Here is a 23,018-nt window from a genome sequence, read left to right as displayed (position 1 = left end):
GTCACGGCTAACGAAAACAAGAGACCCCACGATGTACGGAGTTGCCAAATCTCGGTATCCAACGGAAAATGTCCATAATTTAGCTACATTAGAACTCGAGTACCTATATAGGGAGAGTATGGACGACTCGAACATTTGGAGGTTAGGTTAGATCAGGTCATATAGCTCTTCGGGTCCAAAAAGGCAGCCAACCTATGAACTCTAATTATCTAGTGGTACTTATTTAAACTCCGAGAGTAGGCTGCAAGTTTCTTCAACCGACTACGTTTCTGCAATAAAATGGAATGTTCATTTTTGCCAAGTTGGACAGTTTTCGGACAAAGACATTCCTTTCCTTCCAGCTGTGGCGAAACCTTACGAAAGCCTCTGGTCCTTCGGGTTCATTTCTGCCGTGATAGCGAAGACAGACGTAAGTGCAAAATTTTCGAAATCGAGTTTTCTTCAAAATTCGTCTAAACTCTTTTGGATGAAATTACTGAGACAGCTAAAACAGCAAAATTCATCCTAATTTAATGAAAACGAAACGTATAAGAAAGCCGTAAGCGCACAAAAAATGACATAGTTTTTTTGAAGACAGTCGCAGGTATGCATGAGAGCCAATGAAAACAGTGCTTTCCAGTAAAGTGCCGCCCTCTTCTGCCAATTTCTAAGCTGAAAATGTGTTTGTCGTGCGTCCAAAACGCAACCGCGAAAGCATGCAGAGATAGCACTTACGGCTGTCTTGCCTAACAATAACCTAGCATGAAAATGAAAAATACCCTTTTTATGTATCGGTCGATTTTCAATCATCCATACGATTTCTAGGAGTCTTCCGGACGATTAGTGGCAATTTGACAAAGAACGGAGGCTTCTTTTAATAAAATGTTCCGGTCAGAAGCTTCTGAACCCGTTTTCTCAGAACTTCACTTTTGCACTTACGGCTCTCTTCGCTATAACGGCAGATTTTAGGGCGAATTGAAAAATCGATTCAGAGAAGCGATTTTGCAACTGCGTATACGATTCAGTAACGTTAATCCGTCGCCGCACCGAAATACAATGGCTGTCGATGCGGTTGTTTATTTCCAAATTTTTAATCTCCTTACCGCGGGCGTAACTCCAACAGCGCTGCCCCCTCCCCCGCGTCCCCGACCAAACAACGTAACTCAAATAAAAATCAAATGAAGAGCTGCGATTTTTGCCTAACACGGCAGGGCGAGAGTCCTACCTCAATCCCTTCCGTACTAGTTGTAAATGGAGACCATGGTTGTAGTGGGCCATGCATGTCAAATTTAAGGGTAATTTCCGATTTTTACCTCTAGGTCGCAGGAAAATTCACTGAAAAAAAAAAACACCTTGGATCTAGAGTCCAGACTCTTGAAAACATTGACAAGAAAACATACTCTTAATTCAATCGGCTTTTTGCATGAATCAAAACGAAATCCGCTTTTTAGAGGTTTGGTTCTTGATTTAAGCTAGAATCTGATTGAATCAAAAGTATTTTTTCTTGTCGATGTTTTTTTAAGAGTCTGGACTCTAGATCCAATGTGTTTTTTTCCAGTGTAGGTCGCAGGAAAATGGGTAGAAAATAAATAATTGAAATTTTTAAAGATATGTTTACGTCAGTTAAAAGAGGATAGAAAGAATTGAAATCGCCTTCGATTTTCAATGTCAATTCGAGAAAAGTTCCAGAAAATGAATTTTTGAAATATTACTCACTAGCGGGATGCGTCTCTTGACCGCTTTACGGTCCAACCCCGCCGAAGCGCTTCGCGCCTCAGGCGTTATGCAGTGGCGAGACGTGCTTTGCGATACATCGATAGATCTGCCATTTAAATCTATGGAAAAGGATCGATAAACAGGGTGTTCACAACGAACACCTTAATAATCGATTCTTTACCCTAGCTTCAAATGGGGAAAAAATCGATGATCGATTTTTTTAGGTATATCATAGCGTAACATAATGCCCCACACGATGCCAATCGTAGGAGTTTGCTTTTTCCGTAGACAAATTTGTTTTTCTGACTTTCCAACCATTTTATTGCTTCTCTTTCCTTACTTCTACACAACTTTTCAAGTTAATTCCTCAACAATTTGAATGAAATTCCTCGACTTTTGAGACAAAAAGGAATGACAAATAGTAATTCGAAAATTGTTCGATCCAGCAAAGAGACAGGCTGGTACTTATTTTATAGCCTCAAAATGTTGCGCCCGTCAACGCAACAGCACGGAAGGCACGAAAAATCAAAAAATCAAATTTTTGTACGAAAGGTTCATTCGGGAGCGGAAATCATTAGAGAAACAAGCCAATTACCAAGCCTTTCAATGTACAAAAGTTATATTTTTGGGGAAGAAATCATGATAAATGCATATAATGCAGTATCGGTATGTGCTTTTGTCGATTTTATCGGTTCTCTTAGACCAATTTCCCCTGAATTATCTCTGTTCTCCGGGTTTCCCTCACTGTGACCACCCTGTAAGTAATCAAATTTTAAAGATGTGAATTTACCCTGATTTTTGGGTCATTCAGTTTGTCAACCTAAACTTTTCCCGATTTTCTTCGGCACATTTTTCCATAAATTTTCAATGTTCCGGAGTTTTTCCCTCACAAACGCCACCCAGGGTGGCAAAATTTCATGAAAATTCAAACCCTGAAATTTCACGTGAAATATTTCATGATATTTCAGGAATTCTTCAAAGATATTGAAAGATACGGTTTCTTTTCATGTTCGCAAAATGTAAAAATTGTGACTTTCTTCTAGTTTTATGTGTTTGAGTGCGGGTTGCACACTCTAGCCCCTGAAAAATATGAAATATTTCATGATATTTCAGGAATTTTTTAAGGATATTGAAAGATACCGGTTCCTCTTCATGTTCGCAAAATGTAAAATTGTGAAACTCTTCTATTTTTATCCGTTTGAAAGCGGGTTGCACACTCTAGCCACTGAAAAATATGAAATATTTCACAGCATCATGAAATTTCATGAAATATTTCACTGAAATTTCCAATCTTCCATTTCTTCCCTAAATTCCTACAATTCGTGCCACCCTGGCGCCACCCTTCAAGCGCTCAAATTTCAAAGCCAAATCCGACAACATCGCCTCGCCGGCCGACGCGATTATACCAACCACCCGTTTCAATTGTTCCGGCGACTCGGAATTTAAAAACGGCGCCCGGATCAGCGGCCAGCGTCCGCGACGCGCCGCGGCGACCGTCCGCGCGGTTGCCACATAGTGCGAAAAACCCTGAAATCCCTCCATTGCAACGCGTACGATCCCTGCACCGTCCGATACTGCCGCTATTTATTTATTCGGCGCTTGTGCGCTGCGCTTTTATGAAAACAAAAACATGGTGCGTTGGAGGCGCGCCAGCACATAGCACATAGCTCCGCGCGCCCTAACAATGGACGCGATAATTATGCGACACGTATAATATCGCCGTTATGAGTATGATTACTACCCATCCGCCCCGCGTTCTCTTTATCTCTTCCTCCCCCCCCCCTCCTGGGGCCAGGGTCCCATTCTTCGTTGAAGAGGAATCAAGTGAATTTTCGTCACGCCCAAATTATAAATTACCGCCCGCTCGTGTTGGGCCGCGTTGCCTCTTTTTCTTTAGGGTGAAAATTTTGGTGAGGGTGAATTTGGCTAAAAAACACAAAAGAGACGTATTCTGTCGATAGGAAATATTTAAAGATCTTATACAGGGTGATCCAGGGTTAAACGGCTTGACAGCAAGAGCATGTTCTATGGGTAAAAATAAGACTTTTTTATTGTATAAAGTTGTTTTTTTCCAAAAGTGCCTCCAGTCGGAGCTACGGTCCCCCGAAAATTCGAAAAGTAAATAGTTTTTCCTGAATTTTGGCAACGGCTGTGAACCAAATATCATGAATATTTGTACTCCCCTGTACTTTTTTGCATTGCATTCATAAATGCTCTATAGAAAAAAATGGAAATCTCAATTTAAAGAGAGGATTTGGGGGTGTTTCGGCTCCTGCAGTCTGGCCGTTTAACTTTGGATCACCCTGAATTGACATGGTCATTTGTGTGCCAGTTTTCAATTGGTCGCGAAAAAAGGCTGATATGGTGCACTTACGGCTATGCAAGTAAACAAGCAAGATGGCAACTCCCCGGAGCCATTGAATCCCCTCCAGAGGAAATTAATAAAATATTCATAAAATATCTGATAAAAATTCAATTATCTACTAAAAAATACCTCAAAACTAATTATAAGTCATATTAACAAAATAATTCGAAGAATACTATGATGAGGTTTATCCAAAAAGTCTTGGTAAATTTTTTTTGTAGTGGTGCTTCAAGGGCTACGTGAGCAGTACAGCCGAAGATAGAAGAGACGATCTCTCTTTTAACTATTCTCCTGAATCCGAGTGACATTTTTTAGCAGCCTAGAGCGGAGCGCTGTGAGTTCACGTCGCGCGCTTTCGCGCCTTCAATTTTGTAGACGCAACATGGACATCCATCAAGTACGAATAGTTGTATCTCTGCCCCGTCATGATCGCGCGTCCTTTCTCGAGCTTGCTCTAGTTCCATGTTGTGTTTGGCTGTGCTTTTTTTCGTTTATCTTATATGTGTACCTTTCTCGTTTGACCGTGATTATTACAGATGCTATGAAGGACATTGGTTGACTTTTTCTAACAGGAATATGAAAAATTGTCGTTTCGAAGAAATCATGTTCCCTCACACTTTCTCGGAACATGACTTTTGGCGGTTCGCGATTCTTTAAATTCAATTCAGCTTCCTAATTCTTCGGTGTTAAGACACACACGGGATTTGCATGCTTCATAGTTCCATCTAGCAGTGGCGTGGCGTGCTTTGCGATTTATCGATTGATCTACCATTTAAACCTATGGAAAAAGATCGATTATTAGGGGGTTCGCTGATGCGAACACCTCAATAATCGATTCTTTATCATAGCTTCAAATGGGGAAATATCGTTGACTGATCATTCTCGTCACGCCACTGCCATCTAGCATAAACACGTACCTACAAGTGGACTTTTGCAATTAGTAACCATACAATTTCTCTTGAGAACATGCTGGGCTGAATAGCTTTATGTATTGAGAATATTTGGCTGAGAGCCAATACGCTGTGATAATACATAATTTATAAATTTAAAAATTATGTATTATCTCAGCGTATTGGCTCTCATCCTAATATTTTCAATACAATTTCTGGCTCATTTCATAAACAACACTTGTGTCATAAGTTGCCCTACAGGAGTAGGTGATTTTATGGATGAGATTGTAATTGTAGTTCATGATTTCAGGATGCAGTCCAAATGGAAAGTATGTACTATTCTGCCGAGTTAAAGAAGAACGCCGTTTTAACATTCAAGAGTTGCCATATTTCCTTTGATAAAATGTTTCTTTTTGAGAAAGGTTTATAATATTTTTCCTTGAAATTTTCAGGAACTTTAGGTAAAATTGCAAACATAATTATCTGAAAAATTGGAAGGAAGATATTCATAAGTTTACCAGGAAATATGTGTTTATTCAAAGGTATTTTTTTCTAGAGGAAAGTTATGAATATTTATATTTGCGTTTTTCAGTAGCTTTAGTTGAAACTGCAAACAAATGTATCTGAAAAATCGAAAGAAAAATGTTTTCAAGCTTACCACGAAATTCGCGTGCTTTATCAAAGGAACGTTGGCAACGCCTGAAGGCTCATACGGCGTTTTTTCCTTAGCACGGATGTACTAGACGACGAGTTCCGTCGTGCGAATTCGGCTCCATTTCCACATCTCCGACGTATCATCTCACAGCGTGTCTTAATTCCCGCCCGGCGTAAAATTTACACGAGTGTAATCCCACTTATTCTGCCGTGCCAAGGAAGAACGCCGTATGAACATTCGAGAATTGCCAAATTTACTTATATAAAATGTTGATAAAGAAAGTTGCGAATATTTTTCCTCGACATTTTCAGAGTCTTTAGGTAAAATTGTGAACTAAATTATCCGAAAAATTGGGATGAAAATATTCATAAATTTACCGGAAAATCCGCGTTTTTTCAAAGGAAATTTGGCAACGCCTGAAGGCTCATACGGCGTTCTTCCTTAGCACGGCAGTATTCCCCGCGATGGGTGCGGTCTCGCGGAGGAGAGGGACGCCGCAGCGAGACGAGGTGAAACGAGATCGGACTCCCGAGAGCGGGGTCGCCGGGTGCGGCCCTGGAAACTCCTCGTAAAAATTCGGAGGGATCCGCCAGGGACGTCCGCGGATGTGGCAGCCCTGATGATGCGGTAGCGGCGGGGTTTTTTACATCTTTTGCCCGTCAGCACTGGCCATGCGTGAAACCAGACGAGTGGACTTTCGCGGAAGCGTGAATAAATCAACATTTGGAGCCTGCGTTGCTAGGTTTGTCGGGTTTCTTCGTGATGGTTTCTTCGCTTGAGATGGATACATATGGGCGTATTTCTACAAAAGGGAGCTATGCGCATTAAGACATGAGTCCTGAGACCCATAAGAATATATGCACACGGAGAAAAAAAATTCGTTCGTGGGACCCGAATTTTAGGTCATATGGATCTCTGAAATTTTTGGATTGAGCATCTGAACACTGTAGGTCCAGCTGCTGAGGTTTGGATCACACATCTGAAAACTTCAGTTCTTACATCTGAAGTTACGTTACCTTCGTAAAAATACCACTTTTTTTGCCGTGCCGAGGAAAAACACCGTATGAGCATTCGAGAGATGTCAAACTTCCTGCGATAAAACGATAATTTATGAGGAGAGTTGCGTATACTTCCCTTTGAAAATGTCAGATACTTTAGACTGAATTGCGAGTTAAATTCTGTGTAAAATTGAGACAAAAATGTTCAAATGATTTCTACCAAACTCACATTTAATTGAAGGAAATTTTCCAACGCCTAAAGGCTCATACGGGGTTTTTTCTTAGCGGGGCATTATAGGTCATGGCGTTTATTTATTAAAAAGAGTTAAACTCTTCCAAAAAATATGAACCGATTTCGCCTTTCCAATTCAGTTCGAGAGCTTAGTTCAAACAACCGCACTTCCTTTCCAACGAGGGCAGCTCTCGATGTTGCAACCGAGTGAGCAACGCTCTCAGACGTATGCCAATTACGACAATTTATTCTCATTTGTTCTCCGTCATGCAACTCCCTCCGCATCCCTCCGCATCCCTCCGCATCCCTCCATCCCTCTTCATCCCTCTACGGTGGTGATGAAGCTCAGTATGCACCGCAGATCCTCGCTTCATCCCTGTCATCACTACTTAGAGCGCGAAGGAAAGAAGAGAAGGAGAAGGACGGGCTAACCCGCATTTCTTCCCTCCTTTCCAAGACTAAAAGGTTGGAGAGAAGGACAGAGAAGACAGCGCACAGTGAATCGAGTCCATCAAAAAGGTCGGACATTAAATTTTTGAAAAAAACTGCAAATTTTGATGCTTCATTTAGTCACATTCTAAATTTTAAGAGGTGCTACTAGGAGAAAATTTTTCGAGGAAAGCAGTGGCGTGGCGTGCTTTGCGATATATTGATTAATCTGTCATTTAAACCTGTGTAAAAGGATCGATTAACGTTTGTAGCGAACACCTTACTAATTGATTCTTTATCACGGATTCAAATGGGGAAATATCGATAATCTATCATTCAAGCCACGCCACTGGAGGAAAGCAATGGAACCAATGGAGAATTTGCACAAAAAAAGTTTAATGCTTCATCTGAGAGTGCCGAATGAGCTGAGTTGACAGTATTTTTCATAATCTTTTTCCTGACATGGGAAACTAGAGAAAAATAAATTTAAAAGTAAGAAAATGTGCCGCTGTATGACATCATCTGACGGAATTTTTCATTTAAACACATGAATTCAAGCAGATTAGCTTATGTTGTCATATTTACTCCAATAATTGTTCAATTTAGAAACAAAGGATATCCTCGTACTCAGTGTTCCAAGCAAAGCCATTTTAAAGATGAAATTCACAAAATTTAAGACACCTTCAAATTCTGTCTCTTAGTCATAGAACCTCCATGTTTTGTATAAACGGAGTTATAAGCGTGTAAAGTTTCCAAATTTTGTCCGACCTCTCCTATTGACCTGATCCTCTGTGAAGCGGGAAGAGGGGAAGGGGGTTGGGAGAAATGAGGAAAGGGGTAGAAATAGAGAAAGACGCATGATTCTCGGTGTTTTCTCCTTGTGCACAATGCAGGTGCGTATGTCGTCGCTCCTCAGACGTCAGGGCGTATCTCGATTTCCACGTGAACCCTGTTTCTCCGTATAACTCTATGTTTTTCTTGGCCCATCTCCAAATAGAGATACGCCGTTACGTTTAGGGTGCGTATGTATGAGTGAGAGTAAACAGGTCGACCGGCGACCACTGTGAGTGAGTTACTCTGCAGTTTCGCCTAAGAAGCTTCATGGTTGAAACAACCTGCCGACCCCCCGAGTAACTTTTGACTTTGGCCTCTCGTTTCACATTGCTGCGCTATAACAGTTGAGCCCAGTGAAACAGAAAATATGCCTCTAAAATATTTTAACGTTATATTCCAATATTTTAAACATATGTTGAAAGTGTTTTTGGATGGGATTTTTAAGGAGAAAGTGCAAAGTGGCCCATTTTTCTCCTAATCTAATTCGCAATTTTTTAGGTTCTGCATGCATCTAAATCTGATGAAAAGTATCTCATTACCATGTCTTTTTTATAAAGTACATTAAATCTCATGCAAATCGAGAATGAAAGAGTCTAAATTTTTCGAAAATGTTAGATAAGATTATTTGCCTTTTTAACTCAAATAAAAATGCTAAACAGGAATCTAGAATATTTTGAGTATTTTCACGATTTTACTTACATTTTGCAAGTTTGCTGCAATACTAAACTCAACTATGAGTCAGGAGAATGATAGTAGTGTAGTCGAGATACCTTCATTTTTGTTTATTACAACTTCATGCCACGAGGTACTTAAACTTGTAAAATTATGAAATTGTAATGAACTTGATGAACTTGAATGAACTTGAAGATACCTTGGCTGCAGTATTATCATTCTTCTGCTTTTAAAAAATATAGATGCCTATACTACCATTAAGTTTGAATAAAGAGTGACTCAATTTTTCGAAACCGTTACTCGAGCTTAACCTCCACTTCCGCGTACAAAACTGCGTATTCAAATTCAGTCGAGAGAAATAATCCAAAAGAGCAGCTACAAGTCTCTCCACGAGCTCCATCCGTCATCTGCGCGGAGCGACGCAGAGGTTAAACTTCATGCAAATAAATTTCAGCATATTTTTTATTTTATTTATTTCAGCTGGAGCTGTAGGTGTATCAAAGGGAAATTACAAACAGTGTGACATTGTCGCCTCGAGTTCAGAACGGAAGAGACAAAAACAGCGAGGACCGGTGAGAGAGGGGCGTGAGGAGGGGGGGGGGAGATCGGGGGTGAAGGCGGGTAAGGGTGATATGGGGAGGGAGGGCCGTAGCAGAGCTTCGGTGACAGTTGCTTATTCATTTTTAAAAATATCTTTGTCAGCGTTTTCATTACAAATTAGAGCTTGCGCTTCAAATGCCCTTTTTCATTACGGCTCCGGGTTTCAGTGCAGACGTGCGTCCGAGTGGGGATGGGGGGTGGGGGAGTTGGGGGGGAGGATCGACTGCGTTTCGCAGAGGCTCGGTTCTTGGGAATTTTTCGCAATTCGGAAACGGAATGGAGAATTTAGAAGTGTCTGGAATTTTGTGAATTTCACTTATAGAGGAACTTTGAGAGGAAACTACTGAGCGAACCGTGCGTGAGAGTAGTCTCGTCTTCCAAAATGAACAGTATTATACGAATTGTACAGTATTGTACAAGTTGTACAGTATTGTACAATTTTGCGGACAAAATATGTGTACAATTTTTTTGTTTCGCGGAGGCTCAGTTCACGGGAATTTTTCGCAATTCCCCCTTACCTTCACGAATGCTGCGCAGATCGAAGCCAGTCTGCGATTCGCAACGCACGACGACCCCGAGATCAAACATCTGCGATTGCAGAGTTGCACGATTAAAAACGCCTTCAAATACTGTGACACTTCACCACATTACGCGGGAGTTTAAATAGTTGTTTCTTGGCGCCTGCACGCTCACCTAATAGATGGGAGCCAGTTGGACATCTATTGGTCTGGCATTGCTTGTTTAATGATGGATTCTTCTTGTTTCTACGGGCATATTTTTGAAATGGATAGACAAAGCTACAGTAAAGAAGAGAACGGGGAAATAGAGCGGTTCCGTTAGTTAAAACGGCTTGTTCTAATACACTACTGGGGAAAATGATGGAATCAGTCTGGAGTCCTTCGTGGGTCGCCGTCATTTAGTCTTCTGCAAGTCGAACATCTATTCTGCCGTGCTAAGGAAGAACGCCGTATAAACATTAGAGTTACCAAATTTCTACCAATAAAATGTTAAATTTGGAGGAAAGATATGAATAACTTCCCTTACAATTTTCAGATATTTTAGATTGAATTGCGAGCAAAATCGTCTGAAAATTTTGAGCAAAAACATTCACCATTTTCATAGCAAAATTTGTTATTGAAGGAGACATGGCAACATCTGGAGGCTCATACGGCGTTTTTTCTTCGGCACGGCAATATTGGTCCGGTGTTGCTCGTTAATATAAGAGACTCTATACCTCTCGCAAACTTTTGAAATTAGACTATCCGCCTGGCCATTGGATAAAATGTCTGATTCGATGATTTGCCTGCTACTCACGTAGAGCTGTTCACCGTTGAATCATCCATAAGCGATGATTCGTCGAATGAGGTAGGCAGAAAATCAACCTAAAATACATAAAACAATATTTACCCTACCCATAAGAGGGACGAGAAAGTAAAAATCCCATGAAAGCTACTCACCGCCATTAGTAATTTGGCCGTCCGCTGCGAAAAATGCAGCGCTTCTTCGTTCCACTTCCGCTCGAGCAAGGCCCTAGAAAAAAGAGGAGAAAACCCGATCAGGATTTGGAAAAACGCAAAGCCCCGTGAATTATAATCCAACTTTTATGAGGTGGGGTCGCAGCAGAGCTAGTGGGCTCCCCCGAACACCTGCTACGGAACCGCAAAATAACGGTGCCTAGCCACGCGTTGCCAAATCGCCCCTTAAAAATATCAATTTTGCCGTCCATGATGTCGAAAATTGCACATGCGCATTCAAAAGCGATGTGGTTGCGTGGTTTTGAGCTTTGCGATATGAATCCTTGGTGGAGGGGGGAGGGGGGGCTGTATAGACACAAGTTGACGACCATACGATCGGAGCCAAGCTACGGGCCGATTATTCAAAATTTGTGTTTGTCGGTCGGACATAGAATAAATGGACTACATTTTGCAATTTAGAATCATAGACTCTGGCAGAGTCTGGCCCAGTTTAAAGACAACGTATGTGCCATTAGTTTCCCTATACACGATACACGTAGGTGTTTTTACAGATGAGCTAGAATTTTTAGGTCCAAATTGCAAAATGCATAGTCCAAATGGCGAAGCGTAATTTGTCAGCTATGTCTTATCGCTGCTTTGTCGTACCTTTGGCAGATGGAATTGACGGCCCACTGTCGGAAACTCCAGAGGTGCCTTTACCTTGTTGTAAATTCCACCTGACAAAGGCAAGACAAAGCAGCAATTAGACACAGCCGCGGACCAATCACGCTCACCATTTAAGCTATGTCCGCCCGACAAAAATTAAATTTCAATAATCGGCCAGCTGACCTCGTAGAGGTCTCTCTGACTGAAATTAATTATATGTATGAAGTTGCGCCAAACATCACAACTCCAAGACAAAAATCATGCTCTACATGAGATTTTTCCCTTATTTCAAGTGAGAAGACTCTGCGTAATGCAGAGTCATGATGTCACCGTGGATCTGATTTTAAGGATTACATTGTGCAATGGACCACTAGACAAGGTACGAGTTAAAGCATTCTGATACACGTTTTTTAACCAAAATTTCCCGTAGAACACGATGCACGAACAAAATTTACCGAAATCAACTCCTTACAAAGATATTCAATGATTCCTGATGCTTGAATTCAAACCTCCCGCTCATTAAAACTCAATGATCTACGTGATTCACATCGCGCGCTGAACATTATCATGACAGTCTTTGCGATATAAAAGTCTGGCAACCTTAATCTTGACGCTTTGTCTCAGCTGTAGCAAATTGCGTAGAGTTTGAACTACACATGGTGGGAAATGTACATTGCTCGATTGAGAAGCTTGCTGAAACCGTTGCATAGCGCGATTTGACTCACGTAGAGCTTTGAGTTTCTTGTGAGCGGGCAGTTCAAATTCCTCTTAACCAATGTGAAATAAAAACGTTTAAATCTTCGTTAGGAGTTGGTTTCAGTAATTTTCGTTGCGCAAATCGTGTTCTACGTGAAATTCTGGTTAAGAAACATGTATCAGAATGCTTGAATTTGTGCCTTGTCTAGTGGTTCATTAAGAATTACAAATGTTTGGCTTGGTTTCATACGTGCTTGTGTATAATTATGTTCCCTATGCACATATGAATTCTTACGAATGAGCCAGAATGTACTTCCCAATTGAAAAATGTAGTCAGATTTCGGTTAAATCAGCCTGAATGATCAGAGCTTTCCTCAAGAGCAATTATTTGATCGAAGAAACTTTGGCAACATTTGAATGTTCAAACGGATGTTTCCCTCGACGCGGCGGAGAGAAGCAAGGTTTCTGGTAAATCTGGCGACGTCAAAGAGGATATTGCGAGGAATCATTGAATATTTATGTGCGGGAGCTTTTGATAGAGTGCGAAATTTTCAGGAACCTCAAGTCTCGGAGCTATAAAACTCGCTATCTGCATTTTACAAAGTTAACGGAGGGCGATACAAATTTGCACCTATACTGACTGCTCCGCGTCTCGCCGAGTTTTATTCGAGACGGGTCGAGGAAGCGAACCTCGGGGTGCGATCACCGCTGGATGCCGGCTGGCAGCTAAAATTCCCCTATTTCATGGATGACGTCACATGGAAGATCGGTTACACGCGTGTTTTATCGGGATAGATTTCTATCACACTGGGGAAAAAACACACTGGATCTAGAGTCCAGACTCTTAAAAACATCGACAAGAAAAAATACTGTTGAACCAATCGGATTTTTGCTTAAATCAAGAACCAAGCCTCTTAATTTGAGCGGATTTCCTTTTGATCTAAGCAAAAATCTGATTGAATCAAGAGTATTTCTTCTTGTCGATGTTTTCAAGAGTCTGGACTCTAGATTCAATCTGTTCTTTTTCCAGTGCAGAGGCGAAATTTCACGGACCCCACACGTACTATTTTCTCTAAAGCGTAAGATTTAAACATAAATCGATGGAAACACAGAAAAAACTGTGAATCGATCAACGTGAACCTACCGATGTGATTCGATTGACACCGATCCGATCAACGTGAACCGACGAATGTGACTCGATTGACACCGATCCGATCAACGTGACCGATGTGATTCGATTAACACCAATTTGATGAACGAAATTTGATCGATTCACGGTTTTGTCGATCGAATCACGGTTTTAGGGATCGATTCACGGTTTTGTCGATCTATTCACCAGTTTATCGATGGACTCCCGGGGTTTGTTGATCAACTCACAAAGTTTCCTTATCGATTCACGGAAATTGCATCTGTATCACGGGTTGTTGATAGATTCATAATGACTTGTGGATCAAATCACGGGTTGCCACCCCCATACGGTTGTCGATCGAATTGCGTCAATCGGTTCACGTCGATCGGTTCACATTTTTTATTTTTCGGTCGAAATCGGTTTTTTAATCATTTCTCGATCGGTGAACGTCGATCGACTCATGTCGATCAAATCCACACCCTCCTTGACATAGTAGAAGAGCGATCGGTTCAGCGATCCTGACCTAATTTGCAAAAACTTTCCTGTCGAAGTGCTCTTCTCGACATTCATCAGCGATCATTTGGCTAATTGTATTGAATTTTTCTCTCAACAAGTTGTTAATCTATCATACTGAGGAGAGAAGTTGCAAGCAACGTTGTCTCCGAATTGAAGTAATGCCTCACCCAATGACACTACCTCGATTGTTGGTGCAAGGTCTTTAGAAAGTATTATCTTGAGTTACGCGCTTGTCTTCAGTTCAAGCGCCTTCAATAATTCCTGCATGCAATCTGGACATCCCTCAAGCAGGAATAGGCGCATCTAAACGCCGTTGCATCGTGCTTCTAGTCTTCTAAGTCGAGGCTCGCTTGAACCCTTCATTATTGGGCACATTTTCCCCCGATAAGTTCCTTATCAATTATTACCAATAAAAAAGTAGCGTCAACCGGTGAGGTTCATTTTACAAATATCAATTATATATTCTCATTAAAGTTTTCTCACTATACGATCGTTGGTGGTGGCAGACAAAGAGGCCATTTGCCTTCCCTATTGATAACGTAAATTTGACCTTTTGTGAGCGTCATAAACATGTTAAGATGATTCGATAGATTTTAACAAATAGGCCATTAACAACATTTTCCTTAGATCATGGTGAGATTGACTTCTCGATCAAACTCAAAAGCCAAAAACACTCTTAAATCCTGCTCTAAACTTTGTATTGTTACTATAAAAAACTTCAAGATTGGAGCTCCTGCAAGTGCAAATGATTTTCGACCATCAATGTAAAATTGCATCCAAATACACCTTGATACTACCCCATTTGTCTTCTACAAAACCTTATATAAAAACTTTCAAGCTCATAAAAAGTTCTGAAAGTCGCGGGTCATGAATAAAGGGGCCAACTGAACGTTCCAGTGATAAGAATTTTTAAAAAAACACAACATCAAATGAGTTTGGATCCATATTTTGTTCAATAATATAATCAGGATGACGCGTGCATGATATTCGTGCTTTTACCATCGCTAAAAGCTGGCAACGGAGGAACATATCTAGGATCATAAAAATTCCGTTGCTCATAAAATTAAGAAGACTTGCGGGTTTCACTACCGTTCGGAAGATGTAGAATCCGTTCTTAAGACCGCTGGGACTTCAAGAGCTCTTTGGCTTACCGTTGTGCTTTTATTCTGCTGTCTACGGGAAAAAACACATATTTACGATGGATTTATATTTGGAGTCACGTGATTCTTTTTTAGAGAGCCAACTCTTACAATTTGCCCGAGAATCTTGTAGACGGGGAAAGATGAATGCAGAAAAAACAAGCATGAAAATGTCGTGTTTGGGAACCAAGAAGCAGAAGCCGGCCTCAATCCATTTCAAATTTCCTGGATCCACTTCTGAGGAGACCAATGATTTTTTTTAAAAAAAAAGAAATGAAAGAAAGAAAAAGAAAAATATTTGAAGCCAAAAAATTTGATGAACTGGAAGCACAAGAACTTTTTGGCACGCAAATTTTCAATTTCCGCAAATTAGAGTAATAAAGGAAATAAAATTAAATATTTATAGAAAAATGAGAAATGACACCGAATGTAGGGTTCAAGTTGGTGAAGTATAAAAGTCTCTAAGTATGGTTTTAATAATCCTACGAAAATTTTAGGTAATACTCGTGATTTCCACGAATGCCTCAAAATGACATCCGTATTCCTTCCAAGTAAAGCCAAAAAACAGAATTTTTGAAATGCTACAATTGACCTCTGAATAAGGTATGAATTAGGGCAATTCGTGTAATAATATATCCGTCCAAAATTTCACCCGGAAAACGATTACAGGACGCACAATTTGGAAAACAAGTCCTAGGCCAGATATCAATATGTGCACATAACACTGATATGAATAAGGAACACAAATCATACTGAAAAAGAACTGAGAAGAATTGTAGTACATTGATCTGTCTCAGGTGTTTTTGTTATTACGCGATTATTCCATCAACCACACTCGAGAGAAACGAACCGTGGCCGGTCCTGCCAGTGGCATGGCGTTAATTGCGATATATCGATTGTTATGCAATGTATAAATATGGTAAAGAATCGATTATTGAGGTGTTCGCTGCGATCACCCTGTTTATCGATCCTTCTCCATAGGTTTAAATGGCATAACAATCGATAAATCGCAATTCACGCCACGCCTCTGGGTCCTGCTTGGGCAGGAAATTATTCACATCAACCGGCGTAGAGTGGATCGAGTCAAGCAGAGAGGTCGGACATGAACTTTTTGACTACATCTGCAAATTTTGATTTTTGATTCGTCACATTTTAAATTTTGTGGGGTGCTTCCAAAAGAAAATTTGACGAGGAAACCAGTGAAGCCACTTTTAAAACCTCAAAAATGTGTATGAACGGAGTTATGAGCTTTTAAAGTTTCCAACTTGTGTCCGATCTTCCCAATTGAACCGATCCGTTGTGCGGCGATGCACTGCGAGAGAACAAAATTTAGAATTTTGAATCTTTAAACCTGTTCGTCTCGCCTTTGATGTGTTCTTATTCTTTCTCATTAATAGTGAGGATTAAAAATCACACAACAATCGGAAAGGGTTGGTAAAAATATTCAAAATTCTAACAATGATCCGCGACCATGTTGAAGGACACACTGAAAAACATGGTATGCTGTTTTAGCACCTAGGATGTCAAAAATGTGTCTGGTGATCTTATGATGCTGCCTTGATTGCCCACGCAGTTGAATTTACATTCATAGGATGTAACGTTAACTGCCGGGGCAGTAAAGGCAGCATATTGGGATCACCAGACACATTTTTGACATTCTAGGTGCTAAAACAGCATATTACTTTTTTCGATGCACTGAAATTCCCGAACAAAATTCACTTCAATCGTTTATGATAAACTCTTAAGGTGATTCAATGGACGCCATATTTTGTGCCAGAACGACGTGCGATTTATCGTATCGATTGGCTCTATTTTTTCAGCTACCAATCATTTTTCTCGAATTTTTAATGAGATCGCAATTCTGTTGTCAGGAGACTGAAGCACTCACTTACCAATTTTTACAAACAAATTACAAGTAATAAAAGCGTGGTTTTTTTAGAGAGAAAACATCGCATTTGATACTGACCCCGAAACTGCACTCGAATGCGATATTTTCTCTCTAAAAAACCACGCCTTTATTACGTTGAATTTCTTTGTTAAAATTGGTAAGTGAGTGCTTTAGTCTCCTGACAACAGAATGGCGATCTCAAATTTGGAGAAAAATGACGGAAAATTTTTGGAAAACAAAATTTAATAGCTTGTTATCAATTGTATCTATGAAATCTGTTACCTTGTTTGAAATTTAAATTATGGCCTCTGTGATATCGATTTTGAGACCCTGATGATGAAGCGTTCGCTTCGAAAAGCTTCGGTCCAAGTTATTTAATAAAATGTAAGTTTTTTAAAGAAATTTTACATTTTTTCTAACTCTCGGCTACACTCCAAATTCCAACAAATTCCAAAAATGACGAGTAGCTGAAAAAATGGAACCAATTGAAGCGATATATCGCATGCCGTTTTGACACAAAATATGGCGTCCATTGAATCACCTTAAGGCAGCTCAAACCAGTCAAACGTTTCGACTTATTACGACAAAATTTGGCAAAGACGAAGAAGCGCCGCGTCTCCCGAGCCAAGACGGTCGGTAATAAAATCCCCCGAGATAATTTTTCTTCTTCTTTTTTCATATCAAATCACCAGATGATCATCACTCCTTCGGTCGCATTAAACGGTTCATAAAAGCGCGCGGTACAACCTCTTTAGGGGCGCTTCAAATTTAAAGATCTTTTTAAACGGTCTGCGAGGTTTTATTACGTATTCAAATTCAGAGGGGAGTTTCGGCGGGTTATTCTGCGTTGGGCTCCGCTTTCATACCGCTTTTACATCGGTGCGTATTGATAATCTTGAGACTGCTTGAATAAACATTCGTGCGGTAACAATAAAATGTCTGATCTTCAATTCCAAGCATCTCGATCCAAAGTTCCAAAATCTCCGAGAGCATATTTTTCCTAAGGAAAAAGCAATCACCGAAAAAAAAAGAGGTAACATCCTGGATGTTTAAAAAATGTGCGAAAACTCTTGGATGTTGTCATTACCACTCTGGCTGTTCAAGTAACATCCATGGATGTTCCTTTTACATCCTTTCATGCTACGTTAACTGCCAGAGTGTTAATAGCAACATCCAAGAGTTGTCCCACATTTATTTAACAACCGTAACATCCGAGATGTTTCGACAACATCTTTTTTTTGGTGAACATTATGTCAGGAACTTAATCCTTTACCGCATGCTCATCTTCCCCTAAATTCGCAGCATAACAAAACAATTTTTGTCTTGCATGAATTACACACACGTTTTTGAATCATTGCAGAGGTGGTTGTTGTATGAGCATGGATTTTTAATTTAACCATTCAATCCTAAATTGTAAACATTTGGAAGGAATTTGATTGTTTGGAGTTCTCTTGTTTTCAAAACTCATGTCTGAGGCAGAAAAGTTCCTTAAATTGAGACTTTAATAGAGGACAAAGCTTAAGCTTGAGTCAACATCTGCTTATGACCGCTCACTGAAGCCAAATTTCTATTGGCGTAAAGTCAGAAATTTGCGTGTTAAGTTTAATATTCCAATGAAAAATTCACGAATAGCCTGAAGAATAAGTTGATAACGGTTTGATTTATTTGTGCCAATGGTGAGACTAAACTGGTGAAATAAAATGGTGAATTGAACTTTATCTAAATAATCGACTAATTTGACTCATTTCTGTGAATGAAGATCCCATCCTCTTGGTAAGAGGGTAAATGGTGATATCTTGACCACGTAGTCATTTCTCTGCCCTCATATTTTTTTTTGAAAAATACTTAGAATCAAAGATGAAAGCCCATTAGTCAGTGACACATGCAACTGACTTAGAAGTGTTTCCAGTGAGAGCGAGTCCAGCACTTGAGGTCTGAGTATGAAAATAAAGTAAATGTGTGCGTTGATTTACCTTTTGAGCGGGTGCCAAGAGCGGTAAAGGTCCAAGAAAAGGTTGACGAACAGAACTGTGAGACCGGTCTCTTTGGCCAGCATAGCCATGCACGCTAAAATCGAGCTCCAGAGAACTCTTTTATTATCACTCGCTCCCGCACAAATCCGGCTGAAACAGAAAAATAACAGAAACGTTACGGATTTGTAAACGTAAAAAAACAGGTACAGGTGATTGTACTTAATACTTGCGTGGTTTTGCTTAACTTACAACCACAAGATTAAACCTATAGTTGTAAAATATACGGTATTACTTTATAGATTGACCTTGTTAGACACCACTAGACACGGTATGAATTTAAAATGTATCAAATTTTGTGTTTTCTCTTCAAAATTTTACGTACGGTAGACTCTGAATTACACGTCAGGTTTTTTTCACGGCTGAAACGTGGCATTAACGGACACAGGACGATGGAAATCGTTTTTTTACACAAACATTGCGCTTGTTATTATGTGTGTTTTTTAATATTTTCCTTCTAATTTAATTATTTTGTTTTGATGATATGATACAAAATTGGCCAAGTTTGTGCTTTCTGGTCACAAGTGGAATCTACAATGTCATCTATTCAGTCTTTTTTGGTGTTCTCAATTGTGCGACATTTTCGTCATACGACATCCCCGACTGCTATACTGTGCCGGCTTATCAAAAGTCTACTGCTGCGCTTTGATTGTTGAATCGTTGTAGAATGACTTTGATCGATACAAAGCGTTGTTAAGATAGGGAGTTATCGAGCAAACTCATTCAATAACGATTCAAGAATCGACCCGCAGTAAGAAATTTACAAAATTAGATTTCGAAAATAAACTTTCATGCAAAGTTTTATCGTCTCTACTTAACACAGATTAAACGTGACATGGGACATTATGGTCCGTATTTCATACTTCAAATTCCGGATTTCGCTGGCCAGGTTGTACCCGTCACAGGGTGAACAAACCTTAAGATGCAAACATCTCCTTTTTTTTTTCTCTATGACTTAAAGGTGAGTTTCGAACACTGATTCAGACTCAGTCGATCGGTCCATTATCGAGCGATAAAAACTCTGAAAAGCCACGCGACAACGCTGGCGGCATAATTAGGTGCGACCGCGAAGTCGGGACTTCATCCGGGATAATGGATGAAGTTGGGTGAATACAATTTCCCGATTTCTTTTCACGGAGGAGCAGAGCCGGGGCCCGAGCTCGCGAATTAATGGCTCGGGGTCGCTACATTGGAGCGAGCCAGACAGACAATGGCTGAATTTTTTACGCCATTAGGTATTTTTAATTGGCAAAGTTATCGTGCGGGAGAAATAAGCGACGCGGGGCCGCCCAAGAAAGCGGATCGGGACACAATAAAATATCGCCCCGCGCGGACCAAACCGCGTAAGCTCCGCCGGGATGTGCGCGTGGATGCGCGGTTTTGCGCTGCGAGGTGGGATGGCGTATATCATTAACTTCGTCAACTTCCGGCCGCAGCGCCACCGCGGCCCCCGACCGTTCCGAGTGAAATTAATTCCTGCCAATAGAACTTCATAACTGCGGGACCGCGGATACGTCGTTGCAGTTCTCGGGCTAATTCCACGGACTAGCGTGGAAACAAAAAACCCAGGATCGAACGGAATAGCGCAAGACTCCTCTCATGTATCAGATAGAAATACGTTGGAAATTAGATGATAAAAAAGAAAAAACCATCATCCCAATTGGACCGCGTTAAGCAGACTTGTAAACGGGAAATTTTGAAAACTCATTCGTGCAATACTGCCGTGCGAGGGTAAAACGCTGTATGAACTCGCGGACGTTGCCAAATTTTCTATGTTAAAATACGAATTTTCAAGGAAATCTTTGAATATTTTTTCTCCAATTTTACAGAGAATTTGATTCGCAATAGATCTAAATACAGATATTTCAAGAGAAAATATGCACGACTCTTCTTAAAAATGAAAATTTCATTGGAGGAAGTTTGGCAACTTCCGAATGCTCACGTGGCGTTCTTCCTCAGCACAACAGAATAGCGCAGGACTCCACTCATGCATCAGATAGAAACACACTGGAAATTAGATGATAAATAGAAATAACCATCATCCCAATTGGACCGCGTAAGCAGAAAGGAACCAAGCCACATCAGCTATTGCCAAATTTAACGGGACACGTTAATTTTCCACAAGAGAACATGTGTGCGGATTCCTTGGAAAATCTTAAGAAATTTGCTTCATACCGTGCAGCAAATTCACTAAAATTGATGTCTTTGTGTCTACATAGTCCGCAAGTACGGCCTCCACGGCCGAAGTTTATTTTAGCGAAAGAGCCCATGTACGACAGGCTTTTGTCTCTCAGACCCTCGTAAACGGGAAATTTTGAAAACTCATTTGTGCAATACTGCCGTGCAAGGGTAAAACGCTGTATGAACTCGCAGACGGTGCCAAATTTTCTATGTTAAAATACGATTTTTCAAGAAAATCTATGAATATCTGTATTCAGATCTATCGCGAATCAAATTCTCTGTAAAATTGGAGGAAAAAATTCATAGATTTCCTTGAAAAATCGTATTTTAACATAGAAAATTTGGCAACGTCTGCGAGTTCATACAGCGTTTTACCCTTGCACGGCAGTATTGCACAAATGAGTTTTCAAAATTTCCCGTTTACAAGGGTCTGAGAGACAAAAGCCTGTCGTTCATGGGCTCTCTCGCTATAAACTCCGGCCGTGGAGACCGTACTTGCGGACTACATAGACATCCGCGTTCCGGGTTCAGAGGCCGAAACTTCCGGGCATGGCACCCGGAGCAGTCGAAGTCACGGCTCCAGCGCCTGGAATTTCCGGTCTCTGAGCCCGGACCGAACGGTATGTCTTTATAGCTCGTAACTTTTTACAGTGTTTAGTCGTACCACTTCAAACGCTTATCTACCAGCGCATTCAGATAGGTAGCTCCTTTTGCTCGCAAAGCTGCTAATAATAAGCCAAGGCGTTTAAATGAGAGGAAATAAGTCTGAGCTTCCGAAAGATCTCCGGGCAGGAGAAATCCGGAAAGTTTGGAATGCTACCAATTTGGCGGGACGCGGGAAAACGGAGCGGCGGTGGAATTTTCCGATGGCTCGGCACAGTACGAAGGGCGCAGGACGCAGGGCTAGCTCTCGGCAAGTTTTATTATCTTAAAAGTTGCTTAATGCAGTCTTTTTCCCACCTTTTCCTTTCGCCAATAACACGGCCGCGCCCCAAAGTGAATTTTTTACGAGCCAACTTTCGGATTAAGTTGAGCGCCCAACTTTTGTGACTCCACCGCGCCCCTCGCGACGACTACCACTAGCGCCCTCTACGGCGAGTTCCACTATCCCTGCTGCCGAATTTTATCGAATTTGATTTCGGACGAGGTGATGTATGTATGTATAAAGCCGCTTTTATAGCGCGCTCCGGCGCTCTGCGACCCCTAGCCGCCAAATTTTCCTATCCTCCCAAAGCCCCACTGGTAAAAAAAAAAAAAACCTCTTGGACCAATGCCGCATTGCATTGACTTATATGAAACTTATTGAAATACAAGCACTGAAGGGCATTTTAAAGGTCCAAGTTGGAACAGATGCGCTAACTTCAATGACTTTTATAAAAATTGATCGTCTTTTATGAAAACTGAGCAATTTCGAGCTACCGAATTGGTGTATTTTCGAACTCACTGATTCAATTCGGGAATCTGTTCCGAAGACCGAGAAACTTCTACTATCTCTAATGGTCTAAATACCATTTCATTTTTTCAAAATTTGTGGAGATTATTAAGATCTGTGGCTTATGTGGATCTCATTCAGCAAAAAGGAACCGGCGGGATTACAGTGTTGTAAAAATGTTGCTTTTTCATAAGTACCTAAAAATTGGCCCAGAATAGCAAATACTTTTGGCTTCCCACCAAAAATTGCTAATTTTAAAGGAAAACAATTGTGTAAATTTTAATACTGTGCGTATATTAAGTATTTTTAAAAGAAACGGAGAAGTTGCGCCGTTTTGAAAACACTGTAATCGCGTTGGTTCCCTTTTGCTGAATGCGATCCATGTTAATGTATTTGAGCCACCAGTAATGACCTCTCGAAAAACACATTTGAATCTTTAAATCTTCATAATAACAGAGAAGACTTTACTGACCAGAAAACATGAACATCGGAAACACTTTTGTAATTAAAATTTGAA

The 23,018-nt window shown here is 40.6% G+C and overlaps 1 protein-coding gene across 1 annotated transcript in view; it reads right to left on the bottom strand.

The window, feature by feature from the left end:
* The window catches only part of LOC109035266 (protein O-mannosyl-transferase TMTC4), a 220,756-nt gene that overhangs the window by 184,736 nt on the left and 13,002 nt on the right, over positions 1-23,018 (bottom strand). The window contains exons 2-3 of the mRNA XM_019048839.2: positions 18,832-18,981; positions 10,828-10,900 (exon numbers count right to left, since the gene is read on the bottom strand). Coding sequence (XP_018904384.2) covers positions 10,828-10,900; positions 18,832-18,920 — 162 coding nt within the window. The 5' untranslated portion in view covers positions 18,921-18,981. The remainder of the gene's footprint in view (positions 1-10,827; positions 10,901-18,831; positions 18,982-23,018) is intronic.

This window comes from Bemisia tabaci, chromosome 7 (assembly GCF_918797505.1).
Source record: "Bemisia tabaci chromosome 7, PGI_BMITA_v3".
Taxonomy (NCBI): Eukaryota; Metazoa; Arthropoda; class Insecta; order Hemiptera; family Aleyrodidae; genus Bemisia; species Bemisia tabaci.
Note: the sequence above shows the minus strand (reverse complement) of the source record. Positions and strands in the feature narration are given on the sequence as shown.